The sequence below is a fragment of the Liolophura sinensis genome, chromosome 6 (genome assembly GCF_032854445.1).
Source record: "Liolophura sinensis isolate JHLJ2023 chromosome 6, CUHK_Ljap_v2, whole genome shotgun sequence".
NCBI classification, from domain to species: domain Eukaryota; kingdom Metazoa; phylum Mollusca; class Polyplacophora; order Chitonida; family Chitonidae; genus Liolophura; species Liolophura sinensis.
In genome coordinates this window covers 29,602,121-29,628,979 of record NC_088300.1, presented here as the reverse complement: position 1 = coordinate 29,628,979, position 26,859 = coordinate 29,602,121, and the positions used below count along the sequence as shown (strand labels likewise).

General features: G+C 38.7%; 1 protein-coding gene across 1 annotated transcript; it reads left to right on the top strand.

Moving 5' to 3' along the window:
* The first annotated feature begins 1,555 nt into the window (after nt 1-1,555).
* Nucleotides 1,556-25,776, top strand: LOC135466613 (son of sevenless homolog 1-like). The gene is made up of 23 exons (XM_064744192.1): nt 1,556-1,924; nt 4,741-5,001; nt 5,485-5,568; nt 6,122-6,202; nt 7,132-7,326; nt 8,072-8,212; nt 9,152-9,262; nt 9,714-9,815; nt 10,604-10,731; nt 10,969-11,099; nt 11,404-11,592; nt 12,231-12,348; nt 13,522-13,820; nt 13,995-14,112; nt 14,611-14,767; nt 15,714-15,815; nt 16,425-16,580; nt 17,478-17,660; nt 18,456-18,573; nt 18,817-18,989; nt 19,236-19,352; nt 20,135-20,384; nt 21,842-25,776. The coding sequence occupies exons 1-23, from the start codon at nt 1,820-1,822 to the stop codon at nt 22,330-22,332; spliced, it is 3,810 nt and encodes a 1,269-aa protein (XP_064600262.1). The 5' UTR covers nt 1,556-1,819; the 3' UTR covers nt 22,333-25,776.
* Nucleotides 25,777-26,859: the final 1,083 nt, after the last annotated feature.

The following is a 26,859-nucleotide window of genomic DNA, read 5'->3' as shown; positions in this document are numbered from 1 at the left end:
AAGCGGGTGGTATAATATTTTTTTATCTGTCTGATTGGTATTTTACCCCTTACTCAAGAATATTTCACTTCTACAACAGCAGCCAAAATTATGGTGGGAACAACCCGGACAGAGCCCGGAGGAAACCCACGACTATCTGCAGGTTGGTGGAAGACCTTCCCATGCACGCACGCCCGGAGAGGCAACATGCATTCATGAGTTGGACTGGAACTTATATACGCAGCGACCGCATCGGTGCAGTGAGAGGCTTCAAGTTTATTGTGCCGCGCTGGTACGCTAACCGACTGGGCAACGATGGTCTCGGGTTATTTGCGATCATTTTAATTGCACTTTATTTGGATAAACAAGTGTTTATGTTTGAGCTTACAGCACACAGTCGCGATTTTGGAGCTCAAAACCGATTGGATCGCGTCTCGGGCTACCCATATTTAGCTAGATCCATCTATGTGTGCAAAGTACTTGTATATATTCATTTAAAATAACCGGCCGATGACATTCGTGATGCCGTCTAATTAATTTAATTCGCGGATCACTTTAAGTGACTTCCGTAGAAAACTGATTTTTAGTCCTGTACTGAAAACGAACATTTTATCTCTGTGATATTATATATCAACACTCTAAATATTGTTGAAATTAAGCAGGAATAAACTTAAAAAATATATACACGTGGAACAAGGGGGAGGTCACCTTTGATCTCTTCTCACTCCCCAACCCCGATTTTGATTTGCCCATCTCTATAACGTAAGTTTTTGAGTCTCAGAAAATCATTATTGTCAGTAGGAATAATTCCAGCGGTGACTAAACACATTTGTTCCTTCCTTGATGAAATAAAGTAAGGTTAAAAATAATCCTTAAAATTACTTTCAATTATTTTGTTTAGATTTTACATGTTATATTAATTTTTGGAGAGCTTAATGGACGATATATTATCATGCCGTGACAGAGTACTCCGACGTTATATCAACTTTTTTCTTACTGGTATTCATCAATAAGAGAAATTTTTGTGAATAAAAACAAAGTAATCGTTTACCCGTGGGTAATAATAATATTAGATTTGGAAAAACTTGTTGTGGCGGAAGAGTACCCACACGTCATCGACTATATGGGCCTCCATATGGTTAATGAAGTCCATCGCTGAATTCCAACATTTAAATGCATTTAACTCTGATGCAAAAATCTAAGGAAATAAATTTAAAAAATTCACGCATACCTTTTATCCGTCTGATGAACCCTAATTACTTTATTTTTCGATTTCTTTCACTTAACTGCAAATCTTTGTTTAATGTATGAAATTACATCGCCCTGAAGAAAATTTCAAGTACGTGATGCGTTGGAGTTGTAATGGAAGTTATTTTCGGCACAGAACAATGCTATACCTCTACAACATGTTGCCCATACACTACAGCGTTTCATATTGTTGCCATTTGACAAGACGAGTCAGGACACGTGGTAGCCCGTACCGAGACTAATAAATGACAGCCAAGATGATTGTGCGCATGCGCAGGAGATAAGTTTATCTGCTTCCTGTTGTGGTATCAAATGCGGAAGGCAGTTTTAGGGCGAATTCTGTGGTCGAGATTTTGTATATTTGATTCAAATCAGTCATGTGAGGGTGCAGCTAACTTGTAGAGCGATATCTAAATGTTGTAAGAACAGCAAAACCAGTGGAAGCTTGATGCAGACGTTCGGTTCTTGTTCCAAACCAAGGTCAAAGGGGTGCCAAGAGAATCATCATGGCTGAGGATGCTGTACCATCACTTGGACGACTAAAACTTAGCTAAGATTACGATTACCAGCTAGCTGTAGCACCACAGAAGGCATGTTTCCTCTCAGTGGAGCCAGCGATAGTTCACAACTGTCCTTGCTGAATGACTCGGAAAATGCGTCGAAGTGGAAGGGCATTTTTGTTGCATCCCTGCAGAAGGTAAGTGCGCACTGTGCTGTGTAGACTGTAGTACGGGCTCTGACAGACTTGAGTTGTTGAAATAACAATCCAGTGTAACAGCTCCGTCACGAACTGCACCGTTATGGAAACGGCTAGTTGTTAGACTGGAATCACTGTTTTCTTGTATTTAGTTTAATTTGTTAATCTCAAATTACAATACCTCTACTTTGGAGGCCTCAGTCAAAGTTTGCTATATAACACTTCGCAATATGTGGTGAAATGGCATGTTATTTAGACTTTCACTTCTAACATTCACTTGGTTCAGTGACTTTTTGTACTATAGTAGTCTTCACGATTATTTCTGTATTGGCCTGCTAATATTACAGCTATTTTGACATTGTCTTTATTTGCTGTGTATTCCATAGTATGCATTGTGTATATTGTCAAATTATTTTTCTGGACCAAGGCATCACTGGTGCATCAGTTGTCATCTGTGAAATCCAAACATCAGTCTGTCTTAATACCATGTTTAAGTTATCTTTGGTGAAATATGACTTTCTCTTGAATGATTTATTTTTCACACATGGATTAAATTTATTTTCCAGGGTTATTGCACCTAAGTTAAATAAAAATGATAAGAATAGTGCAGAAATATTAAAATCTAGCAGGATACAGAAACTTTGTGAAACAGGGATAAAATGTATGAAAGTATCCAGAGATGTTTGATATCTACAGGAAATCTAAAGTTGACATTGCACAGTGTGTATTTGTATCGGAAGCCAATAGAAATATGCCATTTCCCCAACATCAGTGTTCTAAAGAAATTACTATTCATTAACAGTTACAAGGAAATGAAAGGTTGTATATCACTGCCTAGCAGCCTAGCATTGTTTATTACCCTAATTCCTCAACATTTTCACAGATAAAAGAACAACTTTCAGTGCATTTTATGCACATTTTTGGTTTAATTTTGGTGACAGAACTACAATGACCAATTTCAGGGCTTTACAAAAATTATTATTTTATCAGTCCACAGAGAATAACGTCATCACAATGTGCTTGAATAAACACCATGCTAACAGGTGAAAAGGTTAAAGAATTACATTACATTCCTGTTCACTAAAATCACAAGTGAAAGTGCAACCTCCAGTGTTTAGTAGTTATGGACAGAATATGCCTGTGTATCAGACCTAAGTGAATGAGGTTTCATTTTTCAAGGCATAAAGATGAAGCTGATGTTAATAGCAAATAGTGGAAGAAGTAAGTGTTAAACAACTCAAAGATAAATGGCCACGACTCGTCTTTCAGTTTAATCTAATATTTCTCTCACATAAACAAAAAAAACATTTGGAGAAGAATGTATTTAAACTCCTATTTGACATGTGAGATGCCACACTATCATAGTATAAATATAACTCACAAAAAAGTCAAGGCTTTCATTTTGATAAATTCATATTACAACTTTGCGACATACATTTATACCACCTACATGTACATGGTCTGGAAATGATTGCATAATTGTACATGTATGTAGAAATATAGATTGACCAAAATGACCCAAAGTCTTGACATTCTTCAGATCTACACTTATACTCTGTTACATGAAACTAATCAGTGGTTGCCACATTAAACGTTAACACTTTTTACCATTCCACCAGATTGGGTCAGTAACCTGGACTGGATTATAACATTAAACATCTCTATAGATAATTAATGGATGTAAGATACAATACATTGATTCATGTATAAGTCAGATATATTTTAACTCAAAGGTGTTCTTATCCATGCAAACTGTGGGCAACTTCCAGCCATGTTACATTTACCTATGAACTATGTGTGATATGAAGAGTTAACACGTGCATAACATAAACTACATTCCTGTGTTTTATCAACACATTCCACCCAGTCTCATTACCAATGCTTCATGTTCTTGTCGCGGTAAACAAGTGGTACTGGGAATACATTATATACTAATATATGTAGGTATTTCCTTCTTCATGCACGTTGCTGGTGTAGCAGTATTGGCCCCAGGCCATGATACAGCAAGATATTATGCACATGGTTTTGTGCATTTAAGTCATACATAGGTAGGTTACATCAAATCCTATTTGAGAAGTAAAATGAAGTATACTTGTTGTATTTGATTGCTTCAAGTATATTCTTGAGTATGACTTTAAACTTCAATCAAATTAATGAATAAATACAATTAATTAATAATAATTGGTAGATATTATAGTGTCAATAAATAGCAAATGTATGCAAGCTTGATGGAATCTATAAGTAGCTCATTGGCTGAGTAAGTGTCTGTGTCAGATTATGTTAATATTTTAGGCTCATCTGTTAGGAATTTAGTGTGCATTAATAAGTCACTTTATTAATTACCATGCATGTAGGTATATAGTGCTTAATAACAAATGCATTTTGTCATGTCTTGTGTAGGTTTTGTTAGCTGGTTTGTTGTTTTTTTTTTAACTAGAATACACCATATGTTGACACGAGGCATCATTAGATGCATTTATGATGTTGAGGCAATTAAATCTGGTAGAGAATGTACAGGCTAAATCTTATATGGACAGTGAAACCAGCTGAGATTACCATATTATGATTCTGTCTAAAGTGTGCGCTCCATCTTCAATCAGATTTTGATTTGTGCAGTATAGCCTGTGACTGTGAGTGACATTGTATAGTTAATTATGCAACAGTCAAGCAGTGGCCTTATGTATTTTTATAACAGAAATTTAGCTTGAAATTAAAATTTTAAAGTGAGTGTTTCAGAGCTAGTGATAAGGTTTAGCAGGTTTTTGCATGTAGATTCTCCACTATCCTAATGCTTGTTTTCTTTTGGTTGATGTCAGGTTCAGAGGCAGGTGCACCCATCTCTGGCAGCGCGGGAAGATGCACTGGAGTATGTGGAAGGGCTGATCCTGCGCCTACTGGGCATGCTGTGTTCCACGCAGCCACATATTGTACAGGATGTGGAAGATCGGGTGAAGAAAACCTTCCCAGAGCCCATTGACGAGTGGGCTATCCGGGATGCCCAAGCAGCCCTGGAGAAGGGCAAGAAGAAATCACCACTGGTCCTGCCTGTGGAAAAAATACACACCCTGCTAGTGAAGGTATTATAATGTTGTATCTTACCTGATATGATAACAGGCATGTGAATGAATGAATGGAGAATGCCTAGTAGACCTGCATGGTGCAGCACATTTACTTAGGGGGCCTCTCACCAATGAGAGTATATGTCAAAATTTTGTGCAATCTGTTACATTTTTTTTCATGTTTAACACAGTGAGTTACCTTTTGTAACTTTGAGGAGACCTACATTAGGTTTTACCAAGGAAAATTCACACTCCTGTAATAGAGTCTGTTTTGTATTAACTGATGGTATTGCTGATATTAAGAGTACTAGATTTTGTTTTTGTGTCATTTCCAAACTTTAAATATTACACCGTTGCCTAGCATAGAGGATTGTGCAACTGACCTGGTTTTGTAATACTGTAGCACCAATGTTTTGACGTAGTTGTACAGATAAGCTACACTGACATGGTGTGTGGAGTGTCTGTTGAGTTAAATGTGATGTATTTTCGATTGCCCACCAGGATGTGCTGGGTTATAAGATAGAATCTCAGGTATCGATGTACATCATTGCTGTACTGGAGTATATTGCTGCAGATATCCTCAAGGTGAGTGCTCACTATCATTCACATGTGCATTTGGTGTATAACAAATAATCTCACAACTATTTCATCAATGTGTAGGCATGTCAGCAACTTTAAGATCAATTTAAGAGGAGATTCATTATCTCTGGTATTTAAAGATTTATCAAGCTTATGCTGTAGTTTGTTTCAATTTGATTTAACAGAAGAACCCATCTTTTAGATCAGTGAATCCATAAGTCTCACAGAACCTAATAATTGCAACGGGTAGGTTGGAGGGACTTAAAAACAGCACATATAGAACTGTGAAGGGTTATCTCCCCTGTTAAGATGAATTGTCTCCCTTTTGTGAAACTTGCACAATTGACAAACTGTCACGATGGTAATTTAGCTTGTCGTCTTCTGCCATTGTTGTGGAAACCCTTGCCAAAGAAAAAAATTCCCCCAGTTACCCCAACATTTGGGAATTTAGTGGCATTTTTCTTTACTGTGTTAAAATCATTATAATGTTGCTCCAAAAATTTGATGTTTCTCTGATAACTTATTGAACTTAAGAGTTTGTTGTTGATGCTCACTTCAGCTGACAGGGAACTATGTGAAGAATATCAAGCACAGTGAAATATCCTGTCAGGATATCAGGGTGGCCATGTGTGCTGATAAGGTAAGTCAGTTGTATAACAGTATATCAGTATAAGGACACCAGAGTTTACTAATGTGTATTAAGAATGATATAACATTTCGTTGAAGAATCCAAAATCCTTGAAGAGACTATCAAAACATTGAGTTTTGTTAGTGTTGTATTTACTGCTCTTCCAAGGGAATGAAAAAATACAACTGGTGAACATTTCCTGCCCTAAATTGGGGCCCAGACAGTGTATTTTAATTTTCTTTCCTACTTCTGGTAATGTAGTATTCATGTATTAAAACAGGCCAAAAGTCAATTGGGCTTGTATCCATGTCCCTGTTGCATGAAAGAGGTTCACTCTGTTCACTGTGGGCGTCATATGTTGTTAATCTTCAACTTTTTTCAACCACTAAAGCACTGATTTTCAGATGAATTTATGTGTACAGTTATGAAAATGGCGCTAAAAACAATTTGTTTGTGTCATTAAAGATGCAAGCTTCATAAAGCTGTCCAAATTATTTCTCTACACCTCATAGTTCTCTCAGAATGGTTAAAAATATTGGTTGCAGGAGCGGTTGTAAAGGTTGAAGAACACACATAGATTGTTGTATTTCATCATTCAAAATGCGTCTTCATTAAGAGCTATAAACGCAGTCAACAAATGGACTGTGAAACGAACTATTCCAAGCCAGAAGTATTGCTGTGACATCAGTTATCCCTCTAGGTCAGAACAGACCACCATAGAATCCTGTGTTTTAAATGCATTTTTGTCAGGTAGAAAAATTCTAAAAAAAAAAAAATCAAATTATTTTCCTTGGAAATGTTTATGGTCTTTCATAAATACTTTATCTTAGTCTTTCTTCGCCTTTAAGGTCTGTCTCATAAGTGTAGGCTACTAAAATATGGGTAACTGACTTATGATGGTTTGGAGCAGCGGTTGTAATTCTCATTCTTTGTTTTTACAGGTGCTAATGGATATGTTCTTCCAAGATGAAGAGGTGTCATTAAGCCTAGAGGATGAGCCTGCACACAGAAAGTCATTGACTTATGAAAGTATTGTGAAGGACTTCATACTGGAAGAGGCCCAGTATATCAGAGATCTCAATATGATTATCAAAGTGTTCAGAGACCCTTTTGCTAAGCTCTTTCCCAGAAGTAAAGTAAGTATATTCAAGACAAAGTGTAATGGCTCCATGACTTACCCTAGGCACTCAGGTTGCCTGCATTCATGAAACTAGTAGACAACATATAAGTGAAAAAATTTGGATTTGACATTAAATAACAGTTAAATAAATAATTGAAGTCCCATGCTAAAATAACTTCAAATATTCTTGTAGAATGTTGACCTTTTTTGACCTTGTATGCTCTAGTATAGTTATGCAGCATAATTGATAAGGAATTTTTGTGAAATTGATTATTTGGATGTCAAAGTATGTTATGACTCAAACAAATTATGTTTGACACATAAATATTTTGGGTGGAGAGTGGGGGCCTCCGTGGCTCAGTTGGTTAGCGCGCTAGCGCAGCATAATGACCCAGGAGCCTCTCACCAATGCGGTCACTGTGAGTTCAAGTCCAGCTCATGCTGGCTTCCTCTCCGGCCGCATGTGGTCTTGCAGCAACCTGCGGATGGTCGTGGGTTTCCCCCGGGCTGTGCCCGGTTTCCACCCACCATAATGTTGGCGACCGTCGTATAAGTGAAATATTCTTGAGTACGGCGTAAAACAACAATCAAATAAATAAATAAATAAATTTTGCGTGGAGAAGTTCATATTAATGATGTCAGGAGCACAGTTAAAAACTGTCATGTCATGCACCATGCTTTGTTGACAGAATGATCCTAATTGCTTTGCCAGGTTTCTGTTTCCAGTAACAATGGTGTGCTTTTTTTTTGTGTGTGTTCAGGATTTGGAGGTGATTTTCAGTAGTATTTTGGGTGTACTGGAGTGCACAATAAACTTGCTCAGTTCTATAGAGGATCAGGTGGAGGCGACAGGAGAGAATGAGGTGCCGCTGATAGGGACCTGCTTCATGGAGATGATTGAGGTGAGCCTTGTTAACCCCTGATAATCTTTCATACTTTCTGCAGGTGGAACTCAGACTTTTAAGTAATATGAGGTTGTTTACCATCCAGTTTATCAACATGGTCATGATAAATGGATGTTGATGGCAGAGAACATGTTGATAATTTTAGTTAACATATACCTATGGCCCTGATACACAGGCATCCAGTGGACGCCTCCGTAGCTCAGTTGGTTAGCGCGCTAGCACAGCGTAACGACCCAGGAGCCTCTCACCAATACAGTCGCTGTGAGTTCAAGTCCAGCTCAAGCTGGTTTCCTCTGGGCTCTGCATGGCTTCCACCCACCATAATGCTGGCTGCCGTTGTATAAGTGAAATATTCTTGAGTATGGCGGAAATCACCAATCAAATAAATAAATAAATATATTTTTCTGTATAGGATGGTTCATATATGCATCCTCTGGAAAACAGGACTACTTTCAATGTTTACATTTAAAGTGCCCTCTACTGTGGAAATCCGTGAACTAACATTGGAATTTGGGGTGATGTAAAAGTACAACAGCAGCATTAAATGTGTGAAGAATGTCTTCATTTTAACAGACACAACAGGCCGATGTCAGACATCTTGAGCTGTTACATCAGTGCAGATCACACACTGTTATGATAATCTTTATATATATATATATACCCACTCATTTTTCTGAAGTTTTGCCAAATAAGTGACCTATAAACATGTGAATGGTGTCTCCACACACGGGAGTTCAGTCTGATACATCTATATATATATATATACATATAGTTGTAATCAGGTGAATCCTAAAGTTGTTTCATGAAAACTGACCTGACATTAACAGAAGAAAGATACAAGAAAAATACAAAAACAAAAAAAAATGATTATGTAACAAATTGTCATTTGCTGTGGGTTGTTATTGATTTGTCTTTAAATCCACATTTTATTGACAGGCCCAGGAGTTTGATGTCTACGAGACTTACGTTGAGGATATTGTGAAACCAAATGGTCGTGACAGACTGAACACACTTGTGCGGAGAGACGATGTCAACGCAATGATCCAGGTACTGCAATCTTTGTGTTGTGTCTTGCTAGAAACTTCATGGTATTTAAGGCTAAAGCTTAGCTACAGCTCTCACCTTTAGGATGAGACAGTGTTTGTTGTTGAAAATTTGAATATTTGCGTATTTACTAGTGTGTGTAATAAATACGTTATCAAATGTGTACAGTTGGAGCTCTCTTAGCTCATACAAATCTCTCTCCAGCTGTGCTGATGCTACTGTTCTTCACTGTTTATTACCAAGAATTGTAAATACTCCATATGTTTGCTTTTGAGAAGTATTCCGTAAGTGTCCTGCATTTTGTTTTTAAAAGAATGGACTAAAACAAAAAAACAATGTATCAGTAGCATCAGACAGATATAATTCGTTATCTGTCATTTGTTAAGATATTTGATTATTTTGCCCAAAAAACATTAGCACAATGTTGACAATAATGACAATTCTGTTGTTGTAGCATAAGTTTGGCCCTGGATTCAAAGAGGCTATAAAGTATGTGTTACCAAAGCTATTACTGGGTCCCATTTACCACTGTCTCCATTATTTTGAAATACTGAAGGTAAGTGTTAAGGTGAACCAGTAATAAGTTGGGATAGTTTGTGGCTAAATCAAAGTATTTTAAGTTTAAACAGGACATTTTATAAGCATTATTTTGTGAAACCCCAGCTAAAGTATTGAGTTTAATAGTAAATGTTCTTGTTGTACATGTATTGTTAGGTAGAAGAAAGTTGGAGTTCAATCCCAGTCAGTGAGAGGGAATTTTTAGGTTGTCCTACTGACATAATTTATTGAGCCTTGGTGCAAATAAGCCATCAACTGTGCAGTCTTGTATGCATTAATAAATACTTGTTTTCTACCGCTATTATATAAGTGAAAAGTTCTTGAGTGTTGTATTTATAGACAATAATGAAATGAATGTATAAATAAATGTTCATGTCTGCAGGGTGAAATGATTGGATTGTGTAACACAGGTGCTGATCTTCCTCTGTGATGTACCACTCTTGTAGGAAAAGGTTTTATTGTAATTCTTCAACCTTTTCGCATGTTTGCAAGGTGTTCATTCCAGCATATTCTGAAGGCATTGTTCTGTGTTGAGTGATAAAATTATACTTTTTTTAAAGACCTGAAACAAGTTAATTCAACCTACAATGTTTTGTCTCCAAAATCAAATTAGAAATGTGAATAAATTGCACTGAAAGTTTCGTATGGAAAAGTTTGAGAAGTTAGGGTATGTTGCATAAATTGGGTCTATCTTCAGGTATCTTCAAGTAGTGGTATGTTTTCAAGTACCATATTGTATTATCTGGTGTGACAAGAGCTGCTTCTGATGTCTCACTGTTTTTACAGGTGTTAGTTGACACCAGTCCGACTGAGGAGGATAGAGAGTTTTTAAGTCAGACCAGCGGAGTGCTGCTAAAGTTGAAATCATCACTGGAGAAAGAGTTCAGTGGCAATTTACCCAAGAGGAGACCCTGGTGAGAAAAATAAATTTAGATTTAGACAAGTGTTCACTGTTTTACACTCAGTTCTTACTGCTTGGCATTCAGTGTTTTACTGGTTTACATTCAGTGCTTGCTGCTTGGCATTCAGTGTTTACTGGTTGACATTCAGTATTTACTGCTTGCCATTCATTGTTTACTGGTGGACGTGAAATATTTACTGGTTGACATTAAATATTTTCTGCTTGACATTCATTGTTTACTGGTTGGCAGGGAGACATCATTAAGACTTCAGAGTCGGACTGGCCGTAAGGCTGCAATGGCCAAGATGACAGAGTTACAGAAGAGTATAGATGGCTGGGAGGGGAAGGACATCTGGCAGAGCTGCAGCGAGTTTATCATGGGTAACTTTTCACGACTTCTGCTTAAATTGTCATTTTCACTTGATCTTGTCAAAGAATTTAAGCTGACTTGAATCTTGTGCATGTTTAGTCGTTTTCCTTACATATCTCTGTTTCTGTCGGAAAGTCTTAATTTTCAACCATGATGATGTCCAAGGTGTACAGTATGGTTTTACTTCATGTGATATTAATGTTGTTACTACAGATTTTAACTTACCAGAAATATTGCAGGATATAGATGAATGTTTTGCCTACTTTCTTCACTGTTGTCCATGTTTTCATCGCATATGTTTGCTTGGATTTTTAGAGGGTGTATTGATGAAGCACATGGGCAGACGGTCAATGGAACGTCATGTGTTCCTGTTTGACAGCCTGATCATCTTGTGTAAGCAGAACGTCAAGCGCTCCTCCGTCACAGGACCTGTGGCCGAGTTCAAGCTCAAAGAGAAGTACTTTGTGAGGAAGTTAGACATCACAGACCGAGAAGATCAAGAAGGTGATAGTTTTAAGCTAAATCCTATCATCTAGATTATGGCAAATAACCTGTTAAAGATTTCACCAGAAAAAGGTCATTTGCCAGGTTTTTCGTACATTGCATTTGTTAACTTCAGTTCTTCTTTACCAAATTAGGAAGCCTCCCTGGCATATTGATTAGCGTTCTAGGGCAGAACAAACATTCAGGAGCTTCTCACTCCTTGATGCACTTGCTGACAGTTCAAGTCCAGCTCCGTGTCTGCCACCAACCTGCGGATGGTTCTGGGTTTCCTCCGGGCCATGCCCGGTTTCCTCCCACCATAATGCTGGCCACCGGCATATAAGTGTAATATTCTTTAGTACAGCGTAAAACTCTAATCAGGTGAATAGATAAATCTTTACCAAATCATCTCAGAGGAAATCAACTTCCATATATGGACATAATCTAAAATGCACTATTCATTTTCAGAATCTTCATGGCTTTACATTTTCTTTTTGAGACATCTCTTTGCAAATCGCCACATTCATGAAATGTGATTATTATTTGGTGAAAATTCAGTGCTTTGCCCAACTGATATTAAAGAGTGTGTTTGATGTGTGAGTAGAATTCGTAATACATGAGTTGCCTATGCTTATATCTACATTTGTGTTTGTTTTCAGATATAAAGCATGCATTTGAGCTGCAAGTGAGAGACAACCCTGTTGTGGTCCTGTATGCAAAGACAGCTGAGGAGAAGAGTAACTGGATGGCGGCCTTGATATCATTACAAACTCGCAGGTAAGACTTTTAGATAAATTGTAGCAGTAGGTTTGATTTATTGAAAAGCATCAGGCATTGTGAATGAATCATTGAATGAAAGGTCATGGTTTAAAACCCTTTTAGCTGTATTGCAGTCTTATAGTGGAGAGAACATGTATTTTAAACCAAAAGTTATATAATGTACGTGTAAGATTTTTTTTCAAACATCGGGAATAAACTCAAAATTTTGTATGAAGAAAGATCTTGCCATATTTATTTATTCCTCATTTTGTCTCGTATAGAAATATCACCAAGCCAAGGTATTACCCTTTCATGAAGCAAAGTTCATGTGTAGCATGTCATTGGTCAATTAGCAGAATGACAGAAAACAGGAACTATCCCAGGAATGAATAGTGTGTTACACAGCTTGGACCTGAACTGGACTAAGCAGTCATCATCAGTTGTTTCTTATTTTCACTGTTTGCTGAATTGTTAGTATTTTTGTACGTGATATTATTAGTTGTTTCCTGTTAGGAGTGTCACTGAATTTTTATAGTTTGTCCACAGTGTAAACTTGAATTGTTTCCTGTTAGGAGTGTCACTAAATCATTAAAATTTTCCACAGTGGAAACTTGAATTGTTTCCTGTTAGGGGTGTCACGGAATTCTTAAAATTTTTCACTGTGGAAACTTGAATTGTTTCCTGTTAGGAGTGGCACTGAATTCTCTACAGCAGAAACTTGAATTGTTTCCTGTTAGGGGTGTCACGGAATTCTTAAAATTTTTCACTGTGGAAACTTGAATTGTTTCCTGTTAGGAGTGGCACTGAATTCTCTACAGCAGAAACTTGAATTGTTTCCTATTAGGAGCGTCACTGAATTCTCTACAGCAGAAACTTGAATTGTTTCCTATTAGGAGCGCCACTGAATTCTCTACAGCCGAAACTTGAATTGTTTCCTGTTAGGAGTGGCACTGAATTCTCTACAGCCGAAACTTGAATTGTTTCCTGTAAGCAGTGCTACTGAATGCTTAATGTTCTCCACAGTAAAAACTTGATTTGGTTTGTCTTTTAACTTTCTGAATTGCCTAAAAAGAAAAGATTTGTGCTGTCCAAGGAGTGAAGATGGACTAGTTATTAAACCTGGTGGTAAGAGCAATTTTCGGCATGGCTTGGCTGCAGCGCTGTATGACATTATGCATCTCTATGTGGCAGTATGTTGGAGAGGACCCTGGACTCATTATTGAAGGAGGAAGAGCGACAGCAGCCATTGCGTCTACCTTCTCCTGACCAATACAGGTTTGCCGAGGAGGACTCTGATGAAAACATTGTGTTTGAGGACAACCAAGACGCGTCAATCGAGAGTCCTCTGATCAAAGGTGGGACGATCACTAAGCTTGTGGAGCGCCTGACTTATCACATGTATGCTGACCCAAAGTTTGTCAAGACGTTCCTCACCACCTTCCGCTCATTCTGCAGTCCCCAGGAGCTGCTCGATCTTCTCAGCGAAAGATATCCTTTTTACTTAACATGCAGAAATTTACCAGTGTTTTAACTATCGCGTTCAGATCAGTGAAACCTTTTGTGCTTCAGAAATTGAGTGAAGCCGCAGTAGTATAAGAACCAAATAATATGTAAACGGTTATGCAAACATTTTTATAGAGTTCATTCCTTAACATATTCCACATTTGACATCCCTGAGCCACCTGTTTTGACTAATGGACTGGAGCAGGGGGATCCTGGTACAACGGCAAGAGATGATTTGAAGAGGTTCCGCAAAGAGTATGTTAAACCGGTGCAATTCAGGTGAGTGTCTCTTATTCAGGTATACAAAACAGTATGTCAGCTCCAGTGTATTTATCCTACAAAAATTAATCATGAATCCATTGAATTGAATTGAATCAGGAACTAGATTGGCAAATAATAGGAAATATAAGTTTGTGTCTGTAAATCTTCAATCTTTTCGACCTCATTAAGCACATTTTTTCAGAGAAAGTTATGAATACAATTATAGGTATGAAAATGATGCCATTAAAAATGATTTTCTTTGTGTCACTAAAGATGCAAGCTTCATACCTGTGCAAATTTTTTCTCTCCACCATAAAGTTCACTCAGAATTCTTCAAAATATTGTTCACAGTAATGGTTGAAAAGGTTGAAAAGTTAAGAGTAGCATTGGGCTTTCATTGTTGCTTGATAATTAGACAGCTAATATGGTGAGAAATATGGAACTTGGTGATACATGTAGGTACATTGTATATAACCCAATATGACTTCCAATGCATTATCTTTCTTTGTATTACAGGGTAGTGAATGTGTTAAGACAGTGGGTTGATCAGCATTACTATGATTTTGAACGGGACAACAGTCTCCTTCAGAAGATGGTTAGCTTCCTGAACACAGTGAAAGGCAAGGCTATGAAGAGGTGGTCAGACTCTATCACCAAGGTTATTCAGAGACGGGTGAGTTGATTGGCTGAGTCAGAAGTCCATTGCTTAGAAGTATGCAACTTCCCTACAGCACATTATACATGTCGCGTCATCTGTAGAAGCTTGTGCCATATGGTGGAGAAATATGCCAAACTTTTGGGTGGAAATTGTGAACTAAATCATGGGGAATCTACGATTTGGCTATTAAATAATTGTTTATATGCATTTAAGAACTCACTGACTATTTTAATGTTTCCATACAACTCTAAAACAATCACTATCAAAGATTACAAAACCTTGTCGTAATTTTCTGTTTCAACGCAACTGCGTTTGGAGCATTTTTCCCTTCATTCCTCAGCCGTTTCTCAAATGTTTGCTGGGCAACAGAAAGAAAAAAAAATACATGGCTGGTCAAATACGTCACTGCAATGTGTTAGAGATCGAGGAAAAGTGCCATGGAGACTAGCTATAGGAAAGTTGCATACTTCTAGGTAATGGACTTCTGGCTGGGTTAAATACATACACAGTTGAAAATAAAAAAAAGAGAACAGTAGCTGTTTGTATAGTTGAATGTCACAGAGGCATGTACTAAATGACCTGAAGTCTTACATGCATATAAAGCACCATGGCACAAGGGTAGTGTTCTATGGCTGATGCTCTGGGTGCATATGAATGACCATAAAGTACCAAATTCATGACTTGAGTACTTTATGTATTGAGCTGAAGTTTTGCATTCATGTGTCTCCCACAGACAAGCTCTTTGGTTGCCTTGCTGCCAAATCTAAGTTTATTGTGACATAATAGTTTTTCATCTGAACACTTTGAAAAACTGCTTAGAATGATCATGTGCATTTCAGTCATCAGTACCAGGCCTCATGCCATTGTCTGTTTTCGATTGTTGACTATTTTTGTGATATTTTTGGATAATGAGGGAAATAGCTTTGTGTGTACAGAATGTTGCTGTTGTGTTTTTCGGCAGACGGAGAGCCCTAGCCCGGAGATTGAGTTCACCTACCTGACCCCTCCCCCTAACATAGAGTGGCACATCGCACAAACACGGGACCAGTTTGACCTTATGACGGTAAGACGGCACAAGTAGAGATTGGTCCACAGACACAAAAGTAAACTTCAAGATTGTCGTACATCACTTAATTCATACAGATACAATGTATACCCTGCCTTCAGTACTGGTTGCTATGGGAGAGGGGGTTAGCATGCCAGCACAGCACAATGACCCAGGAGCCTGCCACCAAGGCTGTTGATATGAGTTCAAGTCCACTTCACTTCCTCTCTGGCCGTGTACATAGGAAGGTCTTGCAGCAACCTGCGGATGGTCGTGCATTGCTTCCGGGCTCTTCCTGGTTTCCTCCCACATTAATGCTGGTCTCCGTTGTATAAGTGGAATATTCTTGTGTACAGCATAAAACACCAATCACATAAATAAATAAATATAGTAGTTATTTGTATACCATGTGAAACAGAGCTTATTCTGGGCTAAGGGGAGGTATGGCAATGGGTAGATATCTTCCAAGCTCTTTTAACCTTGTTTTATGTACATGTTCTCAAATAAGTTTTAGTCCATACATATCTTTACAGTTGATCTTGTCATGAATCCTGTTAACATTTAAGTTTTTCATTTTCCTTGTTACCAGCATTCATGTAAAACTCATTCCTCCGTGTTGCCTTTCAGCTTCACCCGATAGAGATAGCTCGTCAGGTGACGTTACTGGAGTTTGACCTGTACCGGGCGGTGAAACCCTCCGAGCTTGTTGGCTGTGTTTGGATTAAGAAGGACAAAAGTAAAACCTCACCTAACCTGCTCAAGATGATACACTTTTCCACAATGGTATGCACATTTCTTTTTAGAAAGGAATTAACTGGCATACCATTAACACTGGTTTGCTAAGTGGTAAAAATGTTAATGGCTGTCTCCCATAGGGGCCATGAGTTGTCTCCCTTATCTGGCTAGCATGATATATTTTAGTATTAGGAAGGGCCAACTGGGAGTTTGTGCTGTTTTTGGTTTTTTTGGTTGCCAGATTTACTGGAATTAGATTCTATAAATCTATATGTAACAGATGTTCTTCTCAATGGGCATCATGTAATGCAGCTGCATTGTACACAATACACTGCGTATGATGCATGTTTCTGGACAAAACCTTTGTTACAAAGTGCAATAGGCCCAACACTGTGCTCTTCATTCCTCTTTGTAGATATTTGTACGTTATATATTTAGTGTTTAGTGTTAAATGTGTTTAATCCAAGGACAGAGAGCTTCAGTTTAATTTTATCTTTTGGGGTTTGACATAAACGTAGTGACTTCAGCTTTGATACGAATAATTTGTGTTTAATTCTTCACTTAAAATCAGCATTGTTTTCAATGACTGTCTACCAAACATTTTATAGGAGACCCTTAAGATCAGCTTGCTCTAAACTTCTATACTGTTGAATTTATATGTACTTATTTGGTCGGTGTTTAACGCCATTCTTAAAAATATTTCACTTATACGATGGCCCCAAGCATTATGGTGTGAGGAAACCTGGCAGAGGCTGGGACCATCTGCAGGTTACACTGTTGAATAACTTGCCTTTTATTTTCACTATGTAATAACTTAACTTTGTGCTAATATACCTGGTTCGTTATTTTCATCCACCAATGAACAGAATGGCCTGGAATAGATTGTGAAAAAAAAACAAAAAACATCATGATACTCACATTATGCTGATCATTTTGTCACCGCAGTTCACATTCTGGATGGAGCGGTGTATCATTGAGTCCGAGAACCTGGACGAGCGTGTGGCGGTGATATGCAGGGTCATGGAGATCATGCTGGTCTTTCAAGAACTCAACAACTTTAATGGGGTTCTGGAGGTGGTCAGTGCTCTCAACTCGGCTCCAGTCTACAGGCTTGAGCATTCCTTTCATGTGAGTTATCTGCCTTAATTTTGTCATGTGCACATTTTCAAACTGTTAAGTGTTAAAAACAGCTTGGGAACTCCTGCTGGTGTTTGTCATCACCACCACCACCACAGTCCTGATATTTATCTTCATTCTTATATCTGAAGTCATCAGCAGTGATTAAAAAAGCAGTTTCTGTAACTGAAGGTCACCTAATCTGTTAAGTTGGAGACATACCCTGAATGATGTCAACCGAAGATTCTGAAGTGGAATTTGGAATTTGATGCTGATCATAAGTGGATAACATAAGTACTGGATAGCCCAGTGTCAGTATAGTGTGATGTAATCTTTCTTGTTTTTGATATGTCTTTTAATTAAGACATCGCTATAAGCACGAATGGTGTTAGATGACTCTGGGACCTTCATGGTTTAGTGGTAAATGTTAGCCTTTCACCAGTGTGAGTTTGTCCAGCTCATGCTGGCTTCCTTTCCTGTTTTACATGGGAAGGTCCGCCAGCAAGCTGAGGGTGGTGTGGGTTCCAACTGGCCTCTGCCTGGTTTCCTTCCACCATAACTGCTGGCTGCTACCGTATAAGTGAAATATTCTTGAATACAACATAAAACACCAATCAGATAAATAAATAGTAAGGTGACAGCGCAAAGTTATGTTGAAACACAAGTGAAAAATAGCATGCAAGTGGAGAGATACTGCAAGTAATTCTCCTTTACTAGTCTAACTATTGTATTTTCGATATTTTACTTTAGTTAATGTACAGTAGGTTAATGAGAGAAATTAACTTACATATTCATTGTGGGTTTCAGAAAGTGCCAAATAAACTGATGAGAGCCTTTGATGAGGCTAAGGAACTGAATTCTGGTCATTTCAAGAAATATACGGAGAAGTTGAGATCGATCAATCCGCCTTGCGTGCCGTTCCTAGGTATGAACCAGTATGCTCTGGGTGTTTGTTTTTTTTAACGTCATCGGTTCTGGGTGTGAAATATCAAAATGTAATAAAAACAGTGATTATCTAATATGTGAAATAACAATTTTGTGAACAAAAGAAATCCTTTTATTTCACTTCTATAACTAGCTATTGGATCATGGCCTTCCTTGTTTTCTTGTATGTAGGTCTTAAAGTTTTGTTATTTAAATACAACTGATTATTTTCCTTTGGCCACAGGTATGTACTTAACTAATATTTTAAAGACAGAAGAAGGAAATCCGGATTTTCTTCAGAATCGTCCAGACGGTCTCATCAATTTTAGCAAACGACGAAAAGTCGCGGAAATCACGGGTGAAATTCAGCAATATCAGAACCAGCCATACTGCCTCAAATTGGAGCCAGAAATACGGGTAAGATTTGTAATTACTATCTTAACAACAACTACCTCCCACTGGCGGCCATTGTGTAAAAGAAGTGTTTGTGAGTATGGTTTAAAACACCTGTAAAAATGAACCATGCGCAATTCCATACAGCTACTTGTTGCAGCTAGAGGTTTTATTATTGAAGATGTTTATCTTTCAGTTAGGTATAAGACTATGAGGTGCAGTGTAATAAGGTACACGTGTTGTAGTTACGATATGTTTTTCTGGTTATAGTCTTTCTTGGAGGGGTTGAATCCACTTGATGAGATGTCAGAGAAGGACTTTAATGATTACCTGTACCAGGCCTCACTGGATATAGAGCCCAGGGGAATGAGACAGGCGGCCAAATTTGTAAGTTTGAGCAAATCATGTTTTATCTAGTAATGTGAGGGATCAGTAATCTTACATGAAGTATATTTGCAGACAACTTGTATTCTTATGTGTGCAGATTGATATCTGTGCGTCATATGTGGAAGAGTTTGCCAGTTGAGGCATGCCAAAGTTTAATGGTTTAGCTCATTCATCCTGGATTCCTCTGCCGCCAAGTGACGTGAAATGAGTCAAAGCCCAATCAGATCAAAACAAATAAATAAACAGCTATCAGATTTTGACCCCCTTTGTGTTAACTTGAGTTATATTTTGTCTTTGTATGATGTCCGGGGGTCTCCGTGGCTCAGTTGGTTAGCGCACTAGCACAGAGTAATGGCCCACGAGCCTCTCACCTATGCGGTCGCTGTGAGTTCAAGTCCAGCTCATGCTGGCTTTCTCTCTGGCCATACATGGGAAGGTCTGATGGCAACCTGCGGATGGTCGTGGGTTTCCGTTGGGTTTCCTCCCACCATAATGCTGTGAAATATTCTTGGGTATGGACTTAAAACACCAATCAAAGAAAAAAATCAAATTGTATGATGTCATGGAAAGGATTCAGAAGCAGGTTATTTCACTCCATGTTTTAGGCCCCTAAATGGTAGCTTTCAGGGTTCAGCTTTTGCTGTGCAAAACAGAGGAAACTTAGTAGCTTAATAAAGAAAAAAGTGGCTGTTTATTTTGATTTTAGTGGTATAAATTGTCTGAAGAATGGTGAAATTACAGGAGGTATGTTTTGTATTGATGTTCATTGTTTTATACTTCAGCCAAGGAAACGAGAGTACAGTTTGGATTCTCCCGGTACTCGTCCGTCATCTAGTCGTCACAGTACAACACGCCATCATCCATTTCAAATACCTGACCAAAAACCATTTGGATATCAGCGGATTAACGAGGAGGATTCCGATCCCTCCTCCAGTCATGACGCAACCCCTCCCACCCCCAGCACCCCCCTCACCCCAACAGAATCCTCTGAGTCCAACAACAGCGTCTTTAGTAATGTCTATATTCCACCAGGTCAGTGTTTGTTACGTAAACAGATGACTGTTAGATAATGGGTCAAGATTTGGCCTTTATCAATTTCTCTTTGGCTGAGGCTTAAAAATGAATGCATAAAAATGCATGAAATTAAATGCATCTAAATGTTCAAAATGGCTGTGCAAAAATGCTTAAAATTGGTAATCATACTAGGTTCTCTGGCTTGGATCTTAGCATAAATGGTAGACCAATTACGGTTCAGGGTGGTGTTTGTTACTTTGACTGGGTGCCAGGACATTATGTCTGGTGTCTTCAGTCTATTATTCCAGTGAGACAGCCCTAAAAATTGTCACGGTTCAAGCAAACAAGGTCATGATATGATATAAATTATGTTGAGGTGACATTAACCTTTAAACAATCCCCCATATGGTGCACCAGGTACAAAGGGACAATGATACTGCCATATTAAAGTTCTTTTTGTAAAAGTTGGTTAACAGAATTGGCCAGAACAGAAATCTTAAATCATCAACCAATAGACGCAATAATTTTTTTAATTTCTTCATTGACCTCCATGTTTTATTTGAACAAAAGAATTGAAACCTGTTGTGGTTTTTTTGTTTTGGAACATGCCACATTCAAGGCAAGCAGGTTTTCTGAGATACATGTATTCAATAAGGACTAGTATGGGATACCACACTAAAAAATATCACCTCTACATGTGTCAGTCTAACATTATTGTCATTATTTGGGATTACTCAATTCTGGGAATAAGGCTGATCCTGGTGTTGAAAAATTGGCTGAGAACACTGTGGGTTTTGAACCATTGATCTTAAAGTGATCATGATGTCAACCGTCGAGGCCAGTTGGCCAGCAATGCCTCCCTCTAGGTGGTCTACACAGTTGACATGTATTGTTGATGACTGGTTGTTCAGACCTGGACTGTTCTGAGCCATTTTTCTGCACTATAACATATCTTGTACTGAGAAAGCTTAAATCCCCCAAAATGATAGTACCACTACTTTATAATAGATCATTTTTAAAATGACGTCCACCAGCAGATAGATAATAAATTTATTTATTATATTATTAATTTTATTTATATTATTTATTTATTTTGTAGATAAATAACAGTGTTTCATTGTTGGTACGGTAAACCTTTTTGACCACTAAAGCCCATTTTTTTCGATGAATTTAAGCATAGAGTTATTACAAAAATGATTACAAAAATTATTCATTTGTGTCACTAAAGTTTCAAACTTCATGAAGTTGTGCAAATTAGTTCTCTTAATGTTTCAGAATATTGGTTGAAAAGGTTGAAGAATTAAGGTACTAATAATAAACTGTTATTAGGCATATACGATGTTAGTACCTACACCAAAACCTTGCCAAGGAAAAACAAGAGTTTGTTGTCGGTATACCTTTGTCATGTTATTTTCCCATTTTCTAAATGCCATTCAAAGAAGACATGCACCTATCAACTTTTGCCTCTGTTTCAGGCTCTCAACCTCCTAATCTGCTGGACTCGACGCTGCCTTCTGGGGTGTCTCACTCCAGTCAGTGGCCTCTTCTAGAGCCCCCAATGGAGCCCCTCAAACCACCCCCCAGGGTTCCTCAAGGGGCCCCACTTGTTCCCCCGCGTCCGTCTCGGCAGAAGGAAGCATTCTCACTGGACAGTAATAATTCTCTGCCTCGTCTCCCCCCGAGGAACCATGGCAACACCCCTCCTCCTGTCCCACCTAGAAAGGACTCGATTCCTGGCACCCTTCCACGGGCGCATAGTGTGTCCGTGCCGCTCCGTCTCGTGCCCTCAAATAGTGCTACCCTTCCCCGGCGCAACTCCGAGCGTGACACTCCCCACACCCCTATGTTGAACGTTAACGGGGAAAGTTGTACAGTCCCCGAGTTGCCTCCAAAGACTGCCAATTGTATTCCAGAACTGCCCCCCAAGACGTATAAAAGTCAACATTCACGGAAACAGAGCAGCTAAAACCCCCCAAGGGACAGAGGTGTTGCACAGAAACATGTCTATACCCCTGAATGCTTCCTTGGGAAGACTGTAGCCACATATACAGTGTTCTGCTTTCTGACATGTGATCAAACTTTGAAAACACTGAAGGAGTTTAACAGTGCTGTAAATAACCTAATATCAAGGGTTTGTCTAATGTCTAATATTGGTTTTGAGTGTCTGTGTACATTGTTACAGTGGAATAATGCAATACAGGATGAAATAGACAGCTTGTCATTTTGGAGGGCGTCGGTGATCAGCTTTAGCAAGCCAGCGTGGGCGTCCGTTCTTGAAAAGAGCTAGTCAGATACCCTGGGTCAACTCTGAAGATACAAAGGGCGTCATTGTGATTAAAATGTACTGTACCTGGTACTATGAAGGCACCCTGTGCTGTCAAAACACCTTAGGTTTAGATCCATGGAGGGAGTAAAATAATGGGCTTAAAGGAGTTGGGCTGTTGAGAGAGCGCACAGGATACTTAAGTGGGAAAATGTGTGAGTGAGTTTGTTTAAGTACCAGTATGCTTAAATGAGATAATGTAATGTATGAGTGTCAGTGAGTTAAAATACCAGTAAGGTTAACTTAGATAATATAGTGAATGAGTGACAGTGATGTTAAATACCATTAAGTTTGTATTGGATAATGTATGAGTGAGTTAAAGTACCAGTATGTTTCAATAAGATAATGTGTAACATATGAGTGAGATAAATTACTGTACATGTACTAGTAAATTTGAGTGAGAATGTAATGTTTGAAAGAGATAAAATACCAGTAAGGTTATGTATGAGTGGAATAAAATAAGTGTACCAGTAAATTTCAATGAGATAATGTAATGTCAGTAAAATATTAGAATGTACCGGTAATGCGTGAGTGCGATAAAATACATGCACCAGGAAATTTGAATGAGATTAATAGTGCATTAGTGAAGTTGAATGGGATACAAAGACGAATGAGTAAGAATGCCTTGTGTAAGCGAGCTTTGGATTAGATAAAACGTTTGACAAAGGTTTGAATCTGTTTGATCCAGGGACAAATCAGGGAATGTGATGCCAGGACTCTTATAACTGTGATCTGTGAATCAAGAAAATTCACTGTTCTGAAAGGGAATTTTGTCTTGTTTGACAAAATAATACTTGAACAGTTAGTCACCTGCGCACTCTGCTGGCAAGAACTTCTCAGCAGGCAGTGGGTTTCAGAATTGAAAACAATTATCTAAACACTAAGCACGTGTCGAGCTAAGGTGGGTAGGGAAAGAAAGAACAGGCTGATCTTGTGCATTAGTGAAGTGAGTTTATTGGACGCATTCTCAAGAATGGATGTGAGAACAGAATGGCTTCGAAGTAAGAATTTTGCTATTTGATGTGAACTGTTATTGGCAATTCAACAGAGCGGTTTGAGATGAGGAAAGAAAATGATGCATGGCAGAGCTAGGATTTGTGTGAAACAGGAGAGCAGACGCTCATGTTTTGGGTTATAGTGTATATCTCTGGTTGAGAAAACGAAAGTGAAAGTCCTTGAGCGGGATTGTGTCTAAAACTGTTACCAGGCCAGACTTTGCTGATAATCATTTGGCTGCTGAATTAGATTGTGGTGGAAGATTAAAATAATGTGAAAACTGTGAAGATTGCAATACAAGTGTTGACAGACCCAGTGACTAGATGGTGTACTACCGTGTGCGATACTGTGATGGCCCATACGGATACTGTGATTGCCCAAATGAATAGTGTGACGGCCCTCAATAACATTCAGAAATAAAACACAGACAGGACTGTGCCTCTTCGGCTGTAAGCTGAAATAGTGTATTAAAAGACAGCTTATATACAAAACCATGTTGTATATGTACAGATATATAGATAGTCATTGAGTTTTACACAATGTTAGTTTTCTGTGTTCGTGTAAGTACAGCGTCCAGTGTCACCTGTTCTTCCTAGTGAACTACCTTTAACCCAGCATGTGATGGCCGCATTCTCCAAGAGGTGCGCCACTGGTTCCTGCTTGTATACAAATGGACTGTACAACGCTTGCTCGACAGTTTGCTCCAAGGCTGTAATTCAATCTAATCTGAACAAAGATGACGTCGTGCCATGTTTACATATTGCATTAATCCGCTTTTTGTGATTCAACAGTAAATCATTATTAGTAATTGGCATTTGCAACATCGTCCAACTGAAGTGATTTTCACGAAAACATGCACATATAGATCCATGCGTGGTTAACAGCATACTGTTTGGTATATCAATATTTTCCAGCTCCAAAGACTTGACTTAGCTTAGACAGCAGTTACACGCTCCCTTTATAGTTGCAGATCTCCCTGAGAAGTTTTGTACAAGATTTACGGCTCCTGGTATTTTGAATGATCGCCATAGGTTTGGTCGGCCAAGCTCCATTAGTTACATAGCGCTAGCTGAAAACCTTCGCGATAGTTGTACTGCGTTGTCTTAATACGGAAACCACGAAATCATCGTTAAAAAGCAAGCTACAAGAAGACATATAACCCAAATCTTCCGGTCAAATGCTAACGCTGGTCTGGCACACTTATCTACGTACTTTCGCATTATTCCGCGTAGTCTCTGGTAATGGTTTTATCTGGCGAAAAAATTTTCACACTTTTTCTGATTAAGTGAAATCCGTGACTTGCAGAAGCTAGTCAGTCATTCCTTTGGAAAATAATACTAAACGAAATGAGCCTTGAATTCATTTTTGGGTAAACTACTATTCTAACTTTTATTGGAGTGTTGCATACTGAGGAAGTGTGTTTCATACGCCCTGTCGATGAACTCTTGTAATAAATGGCAAAGGTCAGGTTGAACTACTTGTAAAGAGGCTAGGGATACAAGTCGTCCTTAACTACACTACACTTAGTAGTGCCATAAACCTAAACCTTTAAAGGATAGACATTGGACATTCATACAGGGTTCAAACGTTATGCCAGGCACGAATTAAGATTTGGTAAAACGCGTCTGGGCCATGTACTTTCAGTCTGACAAATGTATTGGTCCATGTTTTCAAAGCGATGGCCGCCCTCATTTCAAAATTACAAGTGATGGTCATTTAATGGCCTGAACAGTCACTGGTTGACTTGCTCAGCAATCTCTCCAACAAAAGTATCATAGATTCCTGTTACACTGACCTGACAGTGTACCCCTATTCTTAGTTCAGCGAGACCACTTCAAAGAGCAGCGTGGAGAAAATCTCTCCATTAAACAGATTTCGAAACTTTTTAACACCACGAAGGTTTTTTGTTTTTTAAAGGAAGGAAACTTGTTACGCTTGTGTTTTTTGCCTTGTATTTACCACTTGAAAAAAATTATGTCTTGGCAACTTTATCATCTCCCTAATACATGTTGACGAATTTGGATTCCTTTGTGACGTTTCCAGGTATATTAGCGGCCAAATTAAAAAAAAATCTTGAGGGGAGTTGTTCAGACCTGATTTTCTTTTTTTTTTCTTTTTTTTTTTTAACTTCTCTCACTGGGAACTATATAAGGCGCAAGAACATGTGAAACACTGGAGAATTGAAACAATTAACAAATAGAAAACCTGATGTGTCAAACTGGTGTTTTTTGTTAATTTCTTGAATTATAGTATTTGTTATAAGGAGTTTGTGTTCTTGCAACAGCATTTGTAGCATATGTCACGATTAACTGAATTGACCATTGTTTTCCTGCAATGCACCAAATACGTTACCAGTTTCATACTCCTTACAGCGCTTGCGTCGTTCTGTTCGCTTTACATCACTGCCGCCATGGGGCCTCCGTGGCTCAGTCGGCTAGCGCAGCGTAATGACCCAGAAGCCTCTCACCAATGCGGTCGCTGTGAGTTCAAGTCCAGCTCATGCTGGCTTCCTCTATGCTGGGCATGCATTCCTCTCCGGCCGTAAGTGGGAAGGTCCGGCAGCAACCTGCGGATGGTCGTGGGTTTCCCCCGGGCTGTGCCCGGTTTTCTCCCACCATAATGCTGGCCGCCGTCGTATAAGTGAAATATTCTTGAGTACGGCGTAAAACACCAATCAATTAAATAAATAAATCACTGCCACCACTAGCAAAATTTGTTCAGAAATCTTGGAACAAAGCCGAGTTCACTGAGGTCACGGCAGGAAGTGATGTCAGAAAACAGGAAGTCTCTGTCTCAACCTTTGTTTCTAATAATGCTTGATACACATGCATTCTCTGTATCTATAGCATGCCCAGCATGATTCTAACCATCACCTAAAACAATTTTATTGTTGAATGCTGATTACATAGTTCCGCGCGAGGACACAAGTGATGAGGCTAAGCCTAAACACGTAGGTTAGGTCAACCTTTTCTAGTGTGGGCAGTGGTGTTAAGCGAGAATAAACAGCGGCACATGCGCAGGCAGGAGTCTGTACTTGTTTGTCGACAAAGCATCATCGCAAAGGCAGGAATGAACAATAGACTATTCAGCTTTGAAGACTTGGTGCAAGTCTCTTCCCCTCCATCCAAACTTTATTACTTACTTCGAGATATGTGTTGTCCCAACATAAACAAG

What these genes read in the sequence shown, in the direction of transcription:
- LOC135466613 (XM_064744192.1), top strand. Translation starts at nt 1,820, where the DNA reads ATGTTTCCTCTCAGTGGAGCCAGCGATAGTTCACAACTGTCCTTGCTG. An exon ending in ATGTCAACGCAATGATCCAG is followed by an intron (nt 9,263 to 9,713) that starts GTACTGCAATCT and finishes CTGTTGTTGTAG; the next exon opens with CATAAGTTTGGCCCTGGATT. An exon ending in GTTAAACCGGTGCAATTCAG is followed by an intron (nt 14,113 to 14,610) that starts GTGAGTGTCTCT and finishes TTTGTATTACAG; the next exon opens with GGTAGTGAATGTGTTAAGAC.